Genomic DNA, 20157 nt, shown 5'->3' with positions numbered 1-20157 from the left:
TGTCTGAAGAAAATTGACTATCAATCCTGTTAAATGTTACAAAAAAAATCTCTGTATGGCTACTTCTATGGGGTGGGCACAATAAAATATACATTTTGCAGCATGGGTATCACTGCTTTAACGGAACCTCATAGACCAGTTGTGTTGCACTGAACACCACACAAACTTTGACCAATTTGCAGGCAGCCGATTTACCCAACAGTGGGTTTTTGAGTTTAGAAAGAAATGCATAAAACATGGGGAAAATGTAGAAATTCTGAGCCGGCTGAAACCCGTGACTCCAGCCCTGCAAGTGTCCCTGGCACAAATGTAGTGTTAACATACAAAAATGTGTTTTCCCCTCAAATACAAGTTTTGTATTTAGCTAGCAGTAAAGATTTCTAGATTTATTTGGCAATGTGCTGTCTGTTCTATTTTCCAGGGTCAGATGATGGTATTTGCACAGTTTGGTGAAGATTTCCATCTCCCGGAAGACGCCGAGTTTTACTTTGTTTACAATGGGTCCAGTCACAGGCATGTTTCGTTTGCTGAACGCCTCAGTGCGAACTCCCTGAGGTCCGTCTTCCCAGGTTAGAAGATTTTTGTCTTAAAGGAAAATGAACTGAGGATATGCTCGCTCCGCTGTCATGTCCGCTGTATCACTGCATGCAAGAATGTCTGACTTGATTAGCAAATGAGGGGCTGCATTTATCAGAATGGACATAGAAACAAATGTGCTGCCAATTAGTGCTTGGATGTCATTTCTTAGGCTGCTGTGGAAAAAAATACAGCATTGTATTTTAGTTAAAATGGGCATGAAGGCAATTTTACTTTAAAGTGACCACCCCCTTATTACTATACCTTTTTAAAGTCCCCCCTGGAGATAAGCTCATTGCTGACTGGCTTACAACTGGGACTTTTGATGCAATCTGCTGTCATCTGCAGAATAAACCTTGGTACTAAGTGGGCAATTTCCTACAGTGCCTCCACAGGTGAAATGAAGTATTAGTATAGCTCCAGTTAACATAGGTAGGCTGTCTACCTAATCCATAAACACTTTGGGTCCTCCAGAGACGGACACTCTTTTTGTAGCAGCTCTCTACTCTGACTTATGTAGGTTCATAATGAAAGTCCTCTACTTTATTAGCAGAGGATGCATTAAAAGGGTGTTTTATAAATGGGTTTTCTAAAGTGGATCACTGTTTTGTAAATGCTCTATTGACATCACTTCCTGAAATCCTTAAAAATCTTGGTCTTCTCATCATCACTCTAATATCATGAAAGTCAACTCCATTATAGGGGGCCTTCAGGTATCCTCCCTACCCAATTTTACAAGCAGGATTCGGTTACATCCTAATAATTGAAGCCACCTACCTGAACAGCTCTACGTTGAAAGTCTGGCGTCTCGAACCCCTGACAACCTGCTGTATGCAGCCACTTTTTGGCAAATGTGTAGTATTGCGTGGGTGACCATTCAAGTTAATACATGATTAGGTTTAGTCACTCATTGTAGTAACTCTCTACTCTGACTCATTAATGGGAACCCAGACGTCCCTAAAGGGTGATTTCCACCACCCATCCAATGATGATCATATGCAATAATCGGACAGATGGGCCAAGCCTTTTAATTTCTCTATTCCATGAGCTTTATTAGATTTACTGAATAACTTAAGTAGTTTACATAATAACTTAAGAGTAGTTGTCAAAAGTTTTGATCAGTGGGGATGGTGTGCTGGGACCCCTGCTGGTCGCTCAGTTTAAAGGGGTTGTCCCGCGCCGAAACGTATTTTTTTTTTTTCAACACCCCCCCCCCCCCCCCCCCCCCCCCCCCCCCCCCCCCGTTCGGCGCGAGACAACCCCGATGCAGGGGTTAAAAAAGAACACAGCACAGCGCTTACCTGAATCCCCGCGCTCCGGTGACTTCTTACTTACCTGCTGAAGATGGCCGCCGGGATCTTCTCCCTCGGTGGACCGCAGGGCTTCTGTACGGTCCATTGCCGATTCCAGCCTCCTGATTGGCTGGAATCGGCACGTGACGGGGCGGAGCTACACGGAGCCCCATTGAGAAAAGAAGAAGACCCGGACTGCGCAAGCGCGTCTAATTTGGCGATTAGACGCTGAAAATTAGACGGCTCCATGGAAACGAGGACGCTAGCAACGGAGCAGGTAAGTGAAAAACTTCTGATAACTTCTGTATGGCTCATAATTAATGCACAATGTACATTACAAAGTGCATTAATATGGCCATACAGAAGTGTATAGACCCACTTGCTTTCGCGGGACAACCCCTTTAAGGGGCAGCAGCACTCACTAGAACACTGTGCCCCTTCGACTGTCTTCGTTCCTTATTGGCTCTCCTTGAGTAACTGAAGATGGATCCATAGGCTTGTATGTACATCTCAGCATAAGGATCCTCACTGATCAAAACTTTTGACATGGCCCTCTAACATTGAGAGTTCCAACTTGTAAGAAAATTGGACTTTTATCAAAGGTTTCTGTATACAGATATATGTTCTGCTTATTTGCTAACTAAAACAAACCTATTAAGCTCATGTAGTACAAAGCGGATGTCTCACCAGCTCTAACAAAGTTTCCCTTTCCCTTGCATTTGTTACATAGGTCACAATTGCCCGGAGTCACTAAGTGTGGCGGTGTGTATGCACACTCATGGCTATTCTCCAGTGATTGTGGCCTCCACATCTATCTCCTATGTGAGGGACAGAGCTTGCAGCATATCACACTCTCTTAAAAGCCATTGTGATGGTCTAACGTCTTCCAGCCATCAGAGCATACTTGAACAGTTTGATGTGAGCCTTCAGGACCTACAGTTGCTAGACCGGAATATGATGCTGTGTTTAGCACATGAGGACTTAACGCCTTCTTGGAATATTTTGGGATCATATGCTCAGTCTGGTAAGTTTGCCCATAGACTATTCTGTTTTGCATGTGTATTATAAAAATAAAACTTTTTAACGAACATCCATTATAGTTATAGATCCGAGCTTCTACAGCACTGAGTATACAACTGTGGTGTAATGAGATAGATGTACCATCTAAGAACACTTGTGGGATGATGCAGTAGGCATCCATATATTACCGCAGTATGGCCTTATGGACAATATCAAAAGTATGGTAGCACTTGTCTTGGTTGAAAGAGCATGGAGCAGTGTCTGAGGGGATCATTGTTATGGACTCCAAGAATTCTGTATATTCCTTTTAGTGTGTGTTGCCCAATATCTACATTCTACAGTTTCTGAAGATCTCTTGTATCTTGACTGCCTACCTGTGGCGGTGGTGGCAAGATACAATAATACCCATACATTAGTCTCATTTTTCCATTTGTGTAATGGAAATACCTGCATAGATATAGAACTTTCTGCACTCAACCTCAGCTAAACAGAACATGGGCACCTCCAGTATTCATTGCATCATATAGTTTGTAGTGCACACAGGACAGATCAAAAATGTTTAATGCATATTATTTGTGAATCCTCACTTAAAGAATAAACTTCCGTGGCAAGTGATTAGCTCCAAAGTCAGCACTAAGTGGCTTTCTCTTTTGCTGAACCTTTGAGTCTGGGCCCACCGGGTCCTCCTAGACTGTGGTGGGCCAGTTCAATTTGATTATAGGGAATTGAAAGTTTAAATTAATACATTGTTTTCTGACCTCTGCAATATAGACAGTGCTACCTGCTTCCAGTATTGTCTGCATTGACAGTAGGCCTGGCGATCAGAAGATCGGCAGGACCTCTACTGATCAAATATCGATGACCTATCCTATGGATAAGTCATCAGTAGTAAAAGTCCTGGACAACCTCTTTAATAATTTAAAGTGGTGTGAGTCACACTGCAAGAGGTAAGCAGAATCAGACAGTAGGTGATTAAGCCTGCATCATTCTGCTTTCCTGTCCCCATGAACTTCCTGCTTTGCTTATGCTGCCCATTGTTTCCTGGTTGTCATGGCTCAGCGACAGAACATTGTGCACAGGTTACTTCAACGTTTAATGGCAAAAACTATTATGATACACAGCAGGTTACTGGTCACTGAGTGTGACATTAGAAATTGTGCTCTTTTGGTGAAATTATGATTTTTTTATTTAACCCCTTAATGCTACAGGATGTATATTTATGTCCTGGAGGTTCGTGGTAAGCTCTGATAAACAGCACTGCTGACTGGAGCTGTTAACACTTTAAATGACACCGTCAATTCTGACAGCAGCATTTAAATACCCATATTGATGTTTGGGGGTCTCGCACTGCCCCCCCCGCGATGAGATGAAGTTGGTTTCAAAGTTTTTTATTTAATTATAAAAAAATAAAAGGTAATGGTTAAAAAAAAACCTTTTGCTGTATTTAGAAAAAAGAATTGAAATCATAAAACCCCAAAACATCTTTTGCATCGCTGCATTCATAAAGCTCTTTTACCCTGCATGGCCAACGTCATAAAAAAATAACCACCCTAGAATTGCCCTTTTCTGGTCAGGACCTCTCCAATAAAAAATGTAAAAAAAAGTGAGCGTAAAGTTGTATGTACTTCAAAATGGTACCGATAGAAACTACAGGACGTCCCTCAAAAGAATGAGCCGTGGCACAACTATGTCAACAGAAAAATAAAAATATTATGGCTGCCAGAAGATGCTGGCACAAAAAAAATAAAAAAAAATAAAATAAATTTTTTTTTTAAATTACATAAATTTGGTATGTCAGTAATCGTATTGACCCATGGAATAAAGTTATCATGTAGCAGTGTGTGCATCATAGAAACAAGATGCAATCAAAGATGGTGGAATTTCGTTGTTTTATTTTTTTAAATTTCACTCCACTTAGATGTTTTACAAAGTTTTTCAGTACATTATATGGTACATTAAATAATGCCATTGAAAAATACAACCAGCCCTCATACAGCTACGTCGATGGATAACTAAAAGTTATGATTTTTTAAAAAGGGCGAGGGAAAAAACAAAAGGGGGGGGGGGGGATGCAACTGCTCCATGTTATCAATAGTAATCAATGGTGCACAGATAAAGGGTTGCCCGGTTGTAAAATATTGATGGCCTATTCTCAGAATACTTCATCAACGGTAGATTGGCAGGGGTTGCCCGAGCCCACTGCTGATCAGTTGTTTACCGGGCCAGCGCACTGGTGTAAAGAACTGAATTCTGCAAGAAGCAGACTGCTCCGTTCTTTTACTGTAGTGGTCAGCGTTGGTACTGTAGATACATTTTCTAATAAAATGAATGGGAACTTAGCTTGTAATACCAACCTTGGCCACTGCAGTGTGCATGGAGCTGTCTGCTTCCTGCAGAAATCAGCTCCATACACAAAAATGCTGGACTGATCTGCAGGAGTCCCAGGCAGTGTACCTATCCTGAGGAGAAGCCAGCAACGCTTTACAACCGGATAACCCCTTTAAGGCAGTAGCTTTTGAAAGGTGTATTTTTAGAAATTGAATGACTGACGTCAGTATTTTATGCAGGTCTGTCTGTTAAACTATATTTAGAATAATGGGAAAAACCTTTAAACTTTTTTTGTTTTTAAATTTTTTTTTCCCGAGGCTTTCAACATTTCAAGTCATTGGTGCATATTTACTTAAAATAGTGATTCGTTCAGTGGTCTAAGTATGTGCTGGCGTAAATACGACAAATGTATTAAAAAGTACAATGGAGTGGAGTTGCAATCAGAGATGACCTATGGACGTTTATGGCACACTTTCTGGAAGAAAGCAGCCATGTTTTTCTAATCCTGTACAACCCCTTTAATTTCAACATGAGTTCTATCCGAGGGTCATTGGCAGAAGTTAGACCGGCTGTACATGACCGGACTTGCATTGTAGAATCCGCCTCCGGGTTCCGCAGCCAATACTTTCCATAGCATGCTATGGAAACCCGTTTTTTTTTTTTTTTTCATACACGCCAGCGTAGGAAATCAATTGTGATTTTCTGCTTGTGGAGGAAAAATTGCAGCATGCTCTATCTTTTAATTCAGTGGAAGCCGTCCGACCTGCAGCCCTTCCACAATTAAGATTGCGGAAAAGTCGCAGAAAAGCAGGGGATTTCAAAAAAATGAAAAATCTGTACTGCGCATGTCCGATGCCAAGCCACCGGGTCCATCCATAGTACAGAAGAACAAAGAAACCTACAGGTATGTGCGGACGCTGGCCGGGAGCCGGGGTTGGATTCTGCTGCGGGCTTCTGCACACGGAATCCGCCCCGGTTGTGTGCAGCTGGCCTTAAACGTTTCTAACAGAAATCGGAGGGGTTTTTCAGGACTAGCATAGCAGCCAGTGCAAACCCATTCTAGGACAGGAGAAGTTGGAAAGGGGGTGCAGCTGGGCAAGGGGGGGCGAGCCTAACACTACGCTACTCTGAAAAGGTTTCCATCACAGCAAAGCAAACCCTGGCTCTCCCCACCATGGGGTTTTCCTCCTCATCAGAGTTCACATGCTACTGTTAGTGATAACCGTAATTGGATGTGGAAAATAGTCCACAAAGCATTTCGACCTAGAAGTTCTAGATGCTTCCAGTTGTTGTTGGATCAATGCCAGCAGTAATTACTGTGTGAACTCCCAACCAAAGTCCTTCAGATGCAGTTATGTATCTGACCCTGGTTTATTCCAGAGAGTGATATGGGCTCAAAGTTGTGAAATATGCTGATGGATATGCTGTAATATTATTGTATTAGCTGACATATCATCCCTCTGCTCTCCAGTTTCTCCAAGGTCCCCTGTCCTATCAGTCCAAACGGCACACGTTATCAATGAGCTTTCTGGACTGCTAGATAGGCACTTGATGTATTCATGAGGGGAGTCTCTACTCGCCGCTTTTGCCAGTGATTGGCTGGCTGCTTTGTATGTGCATCCCTTTAACACCTTAAGGTTGGGTTCAGACAGGATGGATTTACTGCGGAATTTCAGTGCGGATTGTCCGCATGGAGATTCCGCCCTTGGCTCCTAATCCCGGGATTAGCCAGCAAAGTGGATGAGATTTTGCTAAAATCTCGTCCACACGCTGCAGCCAATCCATTGCGGAAAAACAATGCGGAAATTAAAGACTCAGCATGTCCATTTTTCTGCAGCATCCTCTCTTCTCTCTATGGGCAGAGACGGCCGCAGCCGAATTGCAGGCGGCGAAGTCGCTCCAAAACCTGCTGTTGCGGTTTTCCAGTGAAATTTGTGCGGATTTTCGGTGCAGCCAATCTGTGAGCATTCCGCCGGAAATCCGTCCCGTGTGAACCCAGATTTAGGATGAAGCCTTTTTTTGTGGGACGAGTAGCATTTTTCAGTGTTACTATTTCATGTAACATATAATACACTGAAAAACTGAAAAATAAAATTCTTAGTGGAGACACATGGAAAAGAAATGCAATAATTTTTTGTTATACTTTTAAAAAGTGAAATCTCTTTGGAAAAAAAATAAAAATTTTCTGCCACCACTTTTTAAATTTTTCCATCAACATAGTTTTATGAAGGGTTGTTTTTACGGGATGTTCTGTAATTTTTATTGGTATTGAAGTACATAGGAATTTTTTATTTTTATTTTTTTCTTGGAATCGGGAGATAAAAAATAAAAAACGCCTAATTCTTGTGTTTTTTGTATTTCGTTTCTCTGACGTTTACTGTAAAGAATAAATAATGTGTTACTTTGATCAGACTTTTATGGATGCAGCAATACCAAATATGTGCATGGTGTGTTTTTTACTTTTTATTTTATCTAATAATAAAACTTTTTTAATCCCCTTAATAACATGGCCTATTTTGGGTTTAAGGACCCACGGGTTTTTGGCGGATTTTTGTCTCAATTTTTCACAAGCCATAACTTTTTAAAGTTTCCGTCGACGTGGCCGTATAAGGACTTTGCGTGGCGAACTGTAGTTTTTATCGGTGCCACTATATTGTAAAACTTTTATTATTAGTTTTTTTTATGATAGCAGGAAGAGAAAACGCCTCAATTCTGCCATATATACACTACCGTTCAAAAGTTTGGGGTCACATTGAAATGTCCTTATTTTTGAAGGAAAAGCACTGTACTTTTCAATGAAGATAACTTTAAACTAGTCCTAACTTTAAACAAATGCACTCTATACATTGCTAATGTGGTAAATGACTATTCTAGCTGCAAATGCCTGTTTTTTTTGTGCAAAATCTACAAAGGTGAATAGAGGCCCATTTCCAGCAACTATCACTCCAGTGTTCTAATGGTACAATGTGTTTGCTCATTGGCTCAGAAGGCTAATTGATGATTAGAAAACCCTTGTGCAATCATGTTCACACATCTGAAAACAGTCTAGCTCGTTACAGAAGCTACAAAACTGACCTTCCTGTGAGCAGATTGAGTTTCTGGAGCATCACATTTGTGGGGTCAATTAAACGCTCAAAATGGCCAGAAAAAGAGAACTTTCATCTGAAACTCGACAGTCTATTCTTGTTCTTAGAAATGAAGGCTATTCCATGCGAGAAATTGCTAAGAAATTGAAGATTTCCTACAACGGTGTGTACTACTCCCTTCAGAGGACAGCACAAACAGGCTCTAACCAGAGTAGAAAAAGAAGTGGGAGGCCGCGTTGCACAACTAAGCAAGAAGATAAGCACATTAGAGTCTCTAGTTTGAGAAACAGACGCCTCACAGGTACCCAACTGGCATCTTCATTAAACAGTACCCGCAAAACACCAGTGTCAACATCTACAGTGAAGAGGCGGCTGCGGGATTTTGGGCTTCAGGGCAGAGTGGCAAAGAAAAAGCCATATCTGAGACTGGCCAATAAAAGAAAAAGATTAAGATGGGCAAAAGAACACAGACATTGGACAGAGGAAGACTGGAAAAAAGTGTTGTGGACGGATGAATCCAAGTTTGAGGTGTTTGGATCACAAAGAAGAACGATTGTGAGACGCAGAACAAATGAAAAGATGCTGGAAGAATGCCTGACGCCATCTGTTAAGCATGGTGGAGGTAATGTGATGGTCTGGGGTTGCTTTGGTGCTGGTAAGGTGGGAGATTTGTACAGGGTAAAAGGGATTCTGAATAAGGAAGGCTATCACTCCATTTTGCAATGCCATGCCATACCCAGTGGACAGCGCTTGATTGGGACCAATTTCATCCTACAACAGGACAATGACCCTAAACACACCTCCAAATTGTGCAAGAACTATTTACAGCAGAAGCAGGCAGCTGGTATTCTATCGGTAATGGAGTGGCCAGCGCAGTCACCAGATCTGAACCCCATTGAGCTGTTGTGGGAGCAGCTTGACCGTATGGTACGCCAGAAGTGCCCATCCAACCAATCCAACTTGTGGGAGATGCTTCTAGAAGCGTGGGGTGCAATTTCACAAGCTTACCTCAACAAATTAACAGCTAGAATGTCAAAGGTGTGCAATGCTGTAATTGCTGCAAAAGGAGGATTCTTTGACGAAAGCAAAGTTTGATGTTAAAACAATGTTATTTCAAATACAAATCATTATTTCTAACCTTGTCAATGTCTTGACTCTATTTTCTATTCATTTCACAACGCATGGTGGTGAATAAGTGTGACTTTTCATGGAAAACACAAAATTGTTTGGGTGACCCCAAACTTTTGAACGGTAGTGTATATATATATTTTTTTACAGTGTTAATCATGCAGTATAAATGACACAATACATTTTTTCTGCAGGTCGGTACGATTATAACGATACCAAAATTCTTATTTGTTTTTAGGTTTTTCCCCTTCTGCAATTAAAACCCGTTTTTCAGAAAAAAAAATTTTTCCTCTTAAATCGTTGCATTCAAAGTCCTATAACTTTTTTATTTTTCTGTGTCAGAGCTTTGTGGGGGCTTATTTTTTGCGAGACAAGCTGTAGTTTTTATTAGTACCATTTGGGGTACTTCTGGCTTTTTGATCAATTTTATTGCTTTCTTTGAGAGGTAAAATACTAAAAATTAGCATTTTGCCTCAGTTTTTTAGCGTTTTTTTTCTAACGCTTTTTGCCGTGTAGAATTAAAAGCGTGTTCAACTTATTGTAAGCATTGGTATGTTTTTTTTTACACTATTTGTGTCCCTCTGGGGGACTTACACTGTAGCACCGATGATCGCTATGATAAGGCATTGCAGGACTTCTCTCCTGCAATGCCTTATCACTTGTTAAAATGATCATAGGCAATGGTAATACAGGACGCTTGCAGGTGGCGTCCTGTTACCCATTCAACCAGCCGGGCTCTCTGCAGTTACATCACGAGAGCCCAATGACGTCACAGAGGGATCCGGATGACGTCACAGAGGGAGCATGCTCGCTCTGCGAACCCTTCCCATGCCGCGATCTACATAGATCACGGCAGGGAAGAGGTTAACAGCGGGGGTCGCATCTCTGATGCACCTCCGCTGTTGCAGTGGGAGGCCGGCTATTAGTGACAGCCGGTCCCGCTGCCAGATGGCTCAAGATCTCTTCTGATCTCACGCTATCCATATGACGTAAGCGTACCCCCAGTTACGGGAAGTACCCCACTGCCATGACGTACCTTTACGTCCTGTGGAGAGAAGGGGCTAAACTAATTTTTACACTTTTCTTTTTTTTTTTAAACTTGCGATCATTTGATCACTCTGAGTAAAATGCAGTACCATAGTATTGCAATATATCGCATTCTGACAGGCTGCTAACATTTAAAAGGTAAACAGCCGCACACACCGTTCACGCTGATTGCGGCTGTTGCAGGCAGCTCCCGATTCCGCTCCATACAAACCCCGCACTTTCATGACTTAACTGTATGTCGTGCTGTTAAGGGAATAATCACTGGTGAGAGGGGCAAGAGAAGGACCCCTCATGAATACAGCAGCCTCATAAGGGTGCATTCACAAAGCAGTTTGGATGCAGTAAAAAAAAAAAAAAAAAGTTTTAAGGAAGTTCTGTTTTGCCTGCAGCAAAAGACTACAAATGCGGCAAACCTGCGACACACAGGTGCTGATGTGGCATTTGATATGGTTTGTACTGTACCCAGACTGCCCCGTGTTAAATACACCCTTACTAGGAGTTGACTACATTCTTTGAGAGCCCAACAGGCCAAAAAAAATTGTTCTGCTTGGCTAATAAGCGATAATACGAAAACGCTCCTTAAAAGGGTTGCCTAGTTGGTCAGGCTAGGCCATCGGTAGCAGATTGACGTGGGTTTGCTGCTCGTCTGACCTCTGCAAGGAAACTTGACAGGGAAGGAATAGGTAACTAGAGATGTATTTTTTTTTTTTTTTTTTTTAAATGACATAGCCCATTTTAATAGTTTTATTTTGTCAATTAACCAAATGTAAAGTGAATGAACAGAAGAAATATTTGGTGTGACCGCCCTTTTTCCTTCAAAACAGCATCTATTCCTCTAGGGTGACTTGCACACAGTTTTTGAAGAACTAACCACAGATCGTCTGTGGATGTAGGCTTGCTCACATCCTTCATCCTGATCAAATGCCCAACTCCATTTGCTGAAATACAGTCTCAAACTTACAAGGAGCCTTCACCATGCTTCACTGCTGCCTGCTGATATCATTATTGTACCGATCTCCAACCCTTCAGTGAACAAACTGCCTTCTGTTACAGCCAAATATATCAAATTTTGACTTCTCCGCCCAGAGCACCTGCTTCCATTTTCTGCACCCCAGTCCCTATCTTTTCGTACATTTATGAGTCGCTTGGTCTTGTTTCTACATCAAAGGTGTGGTTATTTGGCAGGAATTCTTCCATGAAGACCACTTCTGGAGAGACTTCTCCAAACAGTAGATGGGGTATACTTGGGTCCCACTGGTTTCTGCTAGTTGTAAACTATTGACACTGATGGACATCTTCCAATTTCAAAGAGAAGTAAGCGTGATGTGTCTTTCACCTTCTACGCTGCGTCCACGGTCCTCAACGTTACCCGTCTCTTTCTGCTTCTTCAAAAGAGCTTGAGCAGCACATCTTAAAACCCAGTCTGCTTTGAAAACTTTGCCTGGTAGAGACCTTACCGATGCCGTATGACTACCTTGTATCTTGTTGCTGTGCTCAGTCTTGCCATGGTGTATGACCTGTGGCAGGAAACTGTCTTCCACAACCTCACCTTTGTAGCAGAGTTTGGCTGTTCCTCACCAATTCCCCCCCTCCTTCCTTATACAGCTGTTTCTGTTTCAGTTAAAGATTGTGTTTCAACCTAATATATGGGGAAAAAATGAATTAGTTGATCATATACTTGACTATAATCCTATGCAATTCCAAACTTTGTGTAAGTGTATCTAGAAGAACTGATGCTGCTTTGGAGGCAAAGGGCGGTCACACCAAATATTGATTTGATTTAGATTTAGCTTTTGTTTGTTCACTTTGCATTTTGTTAACTGACAAAAAATAAACTATTAAGACGTCTATCTTTGGAAACATTCTTATTTCGCAACATTTTCTCCTTTTATTTACCGAACACCTTTGAACAGTACTGTAATTTTTGTTTTAACTCTTCCTACGACTGTTACAGATTCTTTATTATGCTAGATACATTTAGAGGCTAATAACCTTTTTTATTTTTTTGGTTCTGAATACAATTAATGTTTACAGTGACCGGCATTAAACGAAGATCTTGGTAATGGTGAGGAGCTGAACCACAAGATATCTCCGAATGTTGCCCAAAGTATTTCTGGCCTTCCCTTCCCAAATATCATGGTCATGTTCCACTGCTTAGCAGTAGCTGTCATGTCCACTTGTACTTTGTCACCCAAGGAGTTTTCTTTTATCCATTTCCCATGGTCATTATGGCCATTTGGAAACATATTTAGCTTTTGTCTTGAACTAGAAGTCAGGAAGTTCTTTGTATAGGTCACTTTTCACAAGCCTCTCATGTATCTTTCTACAGTTATTTCCTCCTCTTCTGTACTTTTTGCTTTGTGGTAGGGCTGGCCTTTGGCCCTTGCTCGGTTGGATATGTATAAGGCCTGTTGTGTGTGTGGGTCCATTCAACATGGGCTTCCCGATGAATGTGTTTTCCTGGATGTAGTTTGTCTCCAAGTATACTATACAGCTGTTACCACTGCAGGGTACGAGCATACAGGAAAGGTGGGGTGCAGGAAAGGCCATGGGAATAGTAAATTAGGACTCTGGATTTATTTTGAATCTGTCCCAGCAATTTGTATACAGTAATTAGCTTCCCCCACCATGTATGGTTGATAAGTGCTCCAGTAATTCTCACACACACAGCTCTGTAATACGACATGTTATGGAGAACTATAAATCACAAAATCTAGTCAACGATCATAGAAAAAGGCCCTTTTCTACTAATGCAAAGGTACAAGGGTAGTCCGTTTTATGGAGCATGCTACAATTTTTTTTTTTTTTGGGGGGGGGGGGGGGGGATTTATATGGAAATTAATAATGGGAGCTTCCATGTGAAATTCAAGTCCTACAGAGGTACAGTAGGGTCCCATAAGTCTATTGGTGCCATATGGTATTGTGACACATTCATGGAATCTTATGCTCTATATTAATATCCAAACATATACCTGAAATGGAAACACAGACGCCAGCATTTATTTGTAAGGCCGCGGCATTTATTTTAAACGGGTTACCTTATAAATATTAATAACCCAACATATAAAACATGTAGACTGAGTCCTACCTACTCAAGTCTACACCAATAACCAATCCTTAACCCATCTTTATACCTACCCGCAGGAGGCAGGTGGCATTCCTCCATTTAAACATGCCGCAACAAGTAGGCAGCTAAACAAGAGGGCTGGCAGGAGGGACAATCTTGTAGTGCTGTATAAAAAACTGAATCCCCGTCAGATTCCATGAGGCCTCAGTCCCTAATTGGCCCTCGCCCATACATTATCCACAACGCCATGAGCACTTCTGAGAATATTCCAAGGCTGCCCATACACATTCAATTGTTTTGTTGACATTTGTTTTTCCTAGCTGCTCCATACACATGACATTTGACTCAGCCCAACTTTCATGTGCTTATGGAGGTAAGTTGCAGCTAGACAGCTCTGGCAGCGGCTTATCTCCCAGGGAACAAAATGATCATGAGTTAAAATTTAATGTCTCCATCTTACTTTCCCTTGCCATCATCTGTCTGCGGAAAGTTGAGATGCCCCTATACATATTGGACATTTGACCAGCCCTGCTGTTATTAGTGGTTTGGATGATTATATTGTGTGTGTGTGAGGGCCTTAAAGGGGTTGTACCAAAATCAAAATGTATTTCCTATCCATAGGATGTGGGATAACTTTATGATCTGCAGAAGTCCAAAGACTGGAACCTGTACTCATTTCACATTAATGGTGTGGAGGATGTGCATGCGCGCCACAACACCATTATGTGGAAACCATCGGGATCCCCGTTCTTGGGATTGGTTAGTGTTCCAGCGGTTGGAGCTGTAATGATCATAAAGCTCTCCTCTATCCATTGTGGTGCAACCCTTTTTTAAGGGTTTTGTCACTTTTTGATAAACATAATAGAAAACTGCATTGTCCTTCCATGCATAGAAATTAACATCAAAACCACCTCCTTCCGTTAAGTAAATTGAAGAATAATAAAACATGCCCAGACCTAAAGCTATTAGTCACAATTTGTGAATGGAATTACAAACCTGTAACATCTGGTAGCTGCAGTAAAGTATTTTATTTTTGTATTGTGAAGGTGGAGCTGTTCATACCTTTTTTTTATTTTTTTAATTACTAGCCCTGGTTGCCAGACTAAAGTCTTATGCACATGGCTTTTCTTGGCTCCTTATTGTGCAAAGGCGTAAAATGGCTCCTGGGCAAGGGCTGATGGATTGCCCTGGCAACTTCAGGCCTAACAGTGGCCTTGCCATGGCTATCAATGTAAAGAAATAAACATAATATACTGCAATACAGAAGTACTACAGTGTATTACATCCCCAAATATAGAATTGCATGGTCAAGTCCTTCACTCTGACATAGAAAAAACCTGGAAAAAAATGTCAATGAAATTATATTAGTTGCTTTCTAAATGCAGATTTAAGACTGCTAGTATATGAATGCTGTTAACATTTGCTATATACCCTTAACTGCCAGGCTGCAGTTGTAATTATCAGTAAATCATGAGCACTAGTAGTAACTGTGAGTGCTCATGTAATGTCACCCTAAGCAAGTTGCTAAATGGCATTTAGAAAAAAATCCTACCATTTTACTATCCTAGAGTCTGTATAACTCCTTCACTTAGCTTAAAGAATAAAGGAATGTATAAGAATTGCACCTTGTGTATTTAAATAAGTATCTGACAATTTGATATTAAAGGAGATGTCCCGCGCCGAAACGGGTTTTTTTTTTTTTTAAACCCCCCCCCCCGTTCGGCGCGAGACAACCCCGATGCAGGGGTTAAAAAACCCACCCGCACAGCGCTTACCTGAATCCCGGCGGTCCGGCGTCTTCATACTCACCTGCTGAAGATGGCCGCCGGGATCCTCTATCTTCATGGACCGCAGGGCTTCTGTGCGGTCCACTGCCGATTCCAGCCTCCTGATTGGCTGGAATCGGCACGTGACGGGGCGGAGCTACACGGAGCTACACGGAGCCCCATAGAGAAGAGGAGAAGACCCGGACTGCGCAAGCGCGGCTAATTTGGCCATCGGAGGGCGAAAATTAGTCGGCACCATGGAGACGAGGACGCCAGCAACGGAGCAGGTAAGTATAAAACTTTTTATAACTTCTGTATGGCTCATAATTAATGCACAATGTACATTACAAAGTGCATTATTATGGCCATACAGAAGTGTATAGACCCACTTGCTGCCTCGGGACATCTCCTTTAAGGTGAAATCACCCTCAGCTGGTGCCCGGTGGGGTAACCCTGCTAAGGGAGATCCCACCTGCACCCTGTATCCGAGTTGTATAAAGTCCTTGTCCACAATCCAGTTACCTGGAGCGACCTCTGGAGATGAAAAACTCACTGGCAAACCAGGAGCTTTGGATATGTGTTGCCGAAGAAAATTGAAAAAAATAGCTCCGCTCTTTTGGACCAAGGTGCGCTTCTTGTATGAAGTGCAGTAAATTTGCATTTAGGTTTCCATCTTTTTATTATAAGTACATAAGCAATATGTACTTATAGTAAAAAGATGGAAACCTAAATGCGGGTTTACTGCCCTTCATACAAGACGCGCACCTTGGTCCAAAAGAGCGCAGAGCTATTTTTTCAATTTTCTTTGTTGGCACATATCCTTCACTTAGCTGGCTGTCCTGCTGCTTCTGACATATATCCAGCAGCACAGTGCTCCTAGTTATGTCAGCTTTTCCTGCTGCGCTCCTCTCCGTTCTAAAGATGGCAGCAGGAAGGGGGAGGGAATTATAAATGGCAGATTAAACTGCACTGATTGTGTATCCTAGTCTTCAGGGAAGGCAGATCACACAAGCTGTTCTGTATCAGAGTAAAGATAGCAAGAACACACATGGCAATGTGAATGCAGCAAGAGCAAACTGTGTGAGTGTACAAAGACCTAAGAAGTGTAAAATCACACCCTGCCCAACATCAGTCCATCAACACGGCTAAAAGGAGATTGCTCATAGATCAAAAGGTGCCGCCGTTAACAATCAGCAGGTAGTGCAGGTCACAAATAAATTACGTACTGACTCAGAGATACAGCTGTGATGCAGCCAAAAGCTCAAAGACACAGCAGCCGCACCATGGTCTTCTATTTGGAAGACTGCAAACTACAGCTTAGTGCTACTTTTTAAACTCGAGGTAGCCACTAAGCTATGTAACCATCATGGTCTTAGGTTTATGTCTAAAAGGAAACTTATTGCATAACAACTATACATAATAGATGAAATATATTTACTTTGAGGCCTTTTTTGAGGAATACTTGGTGAGATTTTAGGAGAAAAGCATGTTCTTAGGTTGTATATACTGTGTGTATTTGCATGCTACTTACCAACAGGGGGAGCTCTGTTCACTGCTAATTTTTTTTTGTGGTCTCTAGATGGATACAAATTGGAAGCGACAGATTAATGAGCGCGAGTTGTACTGTTGAATAAATACCACTTGACATTGTATACACAGTTGCTGCTGATATTCGGGGTGCTGACAACAGTTCCCGCTTGTTGCATGTACATTGATGGGAGAGCGATGTCACACCCGGCACAGATATAGCACATGGCAGTCTCTGGACTACAAAATGTTTTCCCGTTCGTCCTTATTCTGCATATGAACGTTTATTCCATAAATGTAGACCGGCTGACATGGGTGCCGCACAATACCGTACTTGTATGGGCTTTCAGTACTGCTTCCTGACGCTGTGATACCTGCAGTGATCGGATTGCTCCTATGAGGGATCCGTAGGTTAAATACTGCAGTCAGTTTGAGATACACTATGAAATCCTTCCCTGCTCCCATCCTCAGATTTATTTCAGGTGCAAAAGAACCGGTGTAAAAGCCCGCAGTCTTATATCTTGGCCCTACTCTATTCTGACTGCAGTGCAATAGGGGAAAATCTGCAAATGGATATGCTGGAGGATACACTTAGTGTCCCGTAGGATACTAAAGAGTAGTAAATCTACAGCATGAGGTTGCTTTCCCACAGGCGCCAAAATAATGCGATTCATTTTTTTTTTTCCACGATGTGATAGCACGAGAAAACATATGTATGTGAAGCCCATGCTTTCCAATGGGTTCTTTCACATTAGTGATGTTTTCTCTGATGCTAGCTTGTGAGGGGGAAAAAAAATTTGCATTGTGGAGGCAGCATTTATGAATTGGCTGAGCCACGGCATTAAGTGGCCAATTCATAAATCCTGCCTCTACAATGCGATGGCTGTGATTGGTTCATCCAGCATTGCATGGATTAGCTGAGCAGCGGCTGAAAAACTAATCACAGCCATCGCATTGGCTCATTGAGCGCTGCATTGATTGGCTGAGCAGGGCTGGATGATCCAGTCAGAGCCATTGCTTCCTGGAGGGGAAATTTATGAATCCTGCAACCAGGAAGTAATCTTCTATTGGTGCACAAGGACTGCAGGATGTGTAATAGGGCTCCGGAGAGCAGCGGGACCCGGACCAAGCCTGCTATGTAAGTATTCCCCCCCCCCCCTTTTTTTTCTAATGTTATGCAACTAGGGCTTATTTTCAGGGTAGGGCTTAACCTTCTCACAGTAAAATCACAGGCAGTAGCCACACGCGGCTTTTCACAAGCAAACACATTGTCGATGCTGCAAAATCATGGGGGACAAAGCTGCAATATCTCTGTTACCTGTGTGAGAGAGGCCTGAATGGACTAGTAGCGCACTTGTTCACATGAGCCTTGTTAAACAATACATTTGGGGAAAGGAACTGGGCAATTTGCTTTTATGCAGTACAAACAATTGGTCCCACTGCTCTCTAATCCATAAAAAGTGGTTATCCGTAAGTATAATATTGCTGACCAGTGGGCAGGATAGGTCAGTCCTCCACTTCCCTGCAGTGATGACATCATGCATCCCCAGAACTGCTGCAGTTGAGCCGTAGATACTGATTGGCAGGTATAATAATGTGTGTGCGTGCTTTTTTTTTTTCCTACCTTTTTTTTTTTTTAAACTTGAAAAACTCATAAATTCATTGTTTCTCATGTGCTTTTTACCTGTTTTTATTCCAATGCAATTATTACTTATGCATGTGCAATGCACTGGCTGCTGTTTGAGCATACATCATTGTAGCACTTTTCATCATCGGCCATATTATGAAGGTATTCTCTACAAGCCTTGTTTCTAGTTCAGAATATAGTGCCCCCCGGAGGTGGCACACAGAATACTTCTGGCTCTATGCAGATAGAGTACAGGCTGATTCAAAAACAATGCTGCAAAAGTAAAGCTGACTTAATGATACATGAAGTGACATACAGCAGCCAGAGTGACATGAAAGGATAGAACTCCTAAGTTTTCATACACCTTATGTTCCATGTGATTGAGTTGGTGACACTAGGGGACCTTAAACAACATCTCTCCGCTGCAGTGGAATCAATAGGAGGATATGCCAGGACCCGTCTGGGCAGAACAGGACTGTTGACTTGACATCTGCCGTGTCACTAACAGTGCCCATATGGGACATCACAACCTTGAAAAAAGTTCCTAAATCGCCTTTACTTTTGCAACATTATTTTTGAATCTTGCATATCAGAATTTGAAATATTTAGCTATAATTCTAAAAATGTATTCTTTCGACGTGGATGTTTTTTTAAAATACATTTTGTCGAAAATGGGCCATTCTGTAGGATTTTGTCTTTAACCCTTTCCAATCCACTGTCTGACGTCTGAAGACATTCTGATTGAAGGCTGTACAGCTTCGATATCCGAAGACATCTGTCAGGGTATTCTTACTGTGGATTACTGGCCGCTCTGTTGTCGGGGGCCTCTTCAGCATGTCCCATACCGCAGTACTGGCTCTAGCCAACAGATGGCGCCATTGTATAATGGCAGAAAGAGAAAGCCCCCTAGGAAACCTTGAATCTAAAATTGGATTGCAAAGGGTTAAATTTCCCACTGATCATTTTCAGATTTACCTTCTGATTATAAGGTCTCCTTATTTTACTTTCTCAGAGGACTGTAGTGCGAAAATAAGATTGGAGACTATAAATAACATCTGAAGGGAAAGCTTGTAATTCCCCCAGTATTTCTATAGTATACAGTACTCCCCTCCGAGGCACAAGAGGTTAGCGGCTGCACACGGCTGGACAGGAACTGTTCTCAAGGAACTATTCCCAAAATACATTGAGCCAGCTGCGCTTTACTCCTTGCAAGTGCCTCATGGGACTGAGGATGAGCCCTGCAATAATTCTCACATTCTCCATAAACATCCTTGTGGATTTGTTTGGTTTGTTCTGAGCGCTAAACAGTTCAATCAAGAGGAATTCTGAAAAGTTTCCTTTCTGGGTTCTAGTAAAGGATTTACTTAAGTAACATAGAAGGGTGGGAACATTCTATACTAGCCTATCATTGATCCATAGCAGCATCATGTCAGACCGGAGTTGGATCAATGGTTTTCGGATAGATTGGCTGCACAGAATCCATCAGCAGGATGGATGGACAGTAGATGCTAGTAAGGCTGCATTCACACTGGCGAGTTGTCCATGGGAGTTCTGTCTGAGATGGACAGAATTTGCATGGAAGAAAGAACCCACTCATTTTAGTCACATGAACAAATCTTTCACTCAGACCGATATTCGAAATTTGAATAATTGCTGCTTGTTGTCTTATTGCCCGGTTCTTGGTCAAGATTGG

General features: G+C 42.0%; 1 protein-coding gene across 4 annotated transcripts in view; it reads left to right on the top strand.

Moving 5' to 3' along the window:
- Positions 1-20157, top strand: part of ARHGEF28 (Rho guanine nucleotide exchange factor 28) — a 205320-nt gene that overhangs the window by 56685 nt on the left and 128478 nt on the right. For all 4 annotated transcript variants that reach the window (XM_066602904.1, XM_066602905.1, XM_066602906.1 and 1 more), the window contains exons 3-4: positions 422-569; positions 2599-2892. In XM_066602904.1, coding sequence (XP_066459001.1) covers positions 422-569; positions 2599-2892 — 442 coding nt within the window. The remainder of the gene's footprint in view (positions 1-421; positions 570-2598; positions 2893-20157) is intronic.

This window comes from Eleutherodactylus coqui, chromosome 5, assembly GCF_035609145.1.
Source record: "Eleutherodactylus coqui strain aEleCoq1 chromosome 5, aEleCoq1.hap1, whole genome shotgun sequence".
Taxonomy (NCBI): domain Eukaryota; kingdom Metazoa; phylum Chordata; class Amphibia; order Anura; family Eleutherodactylidae; genus Eleutherodactylus; species Eleutherodactylus coqui.
This window is presented reverse-complemented; position numbering and strand designations above follow the sequence as displayed.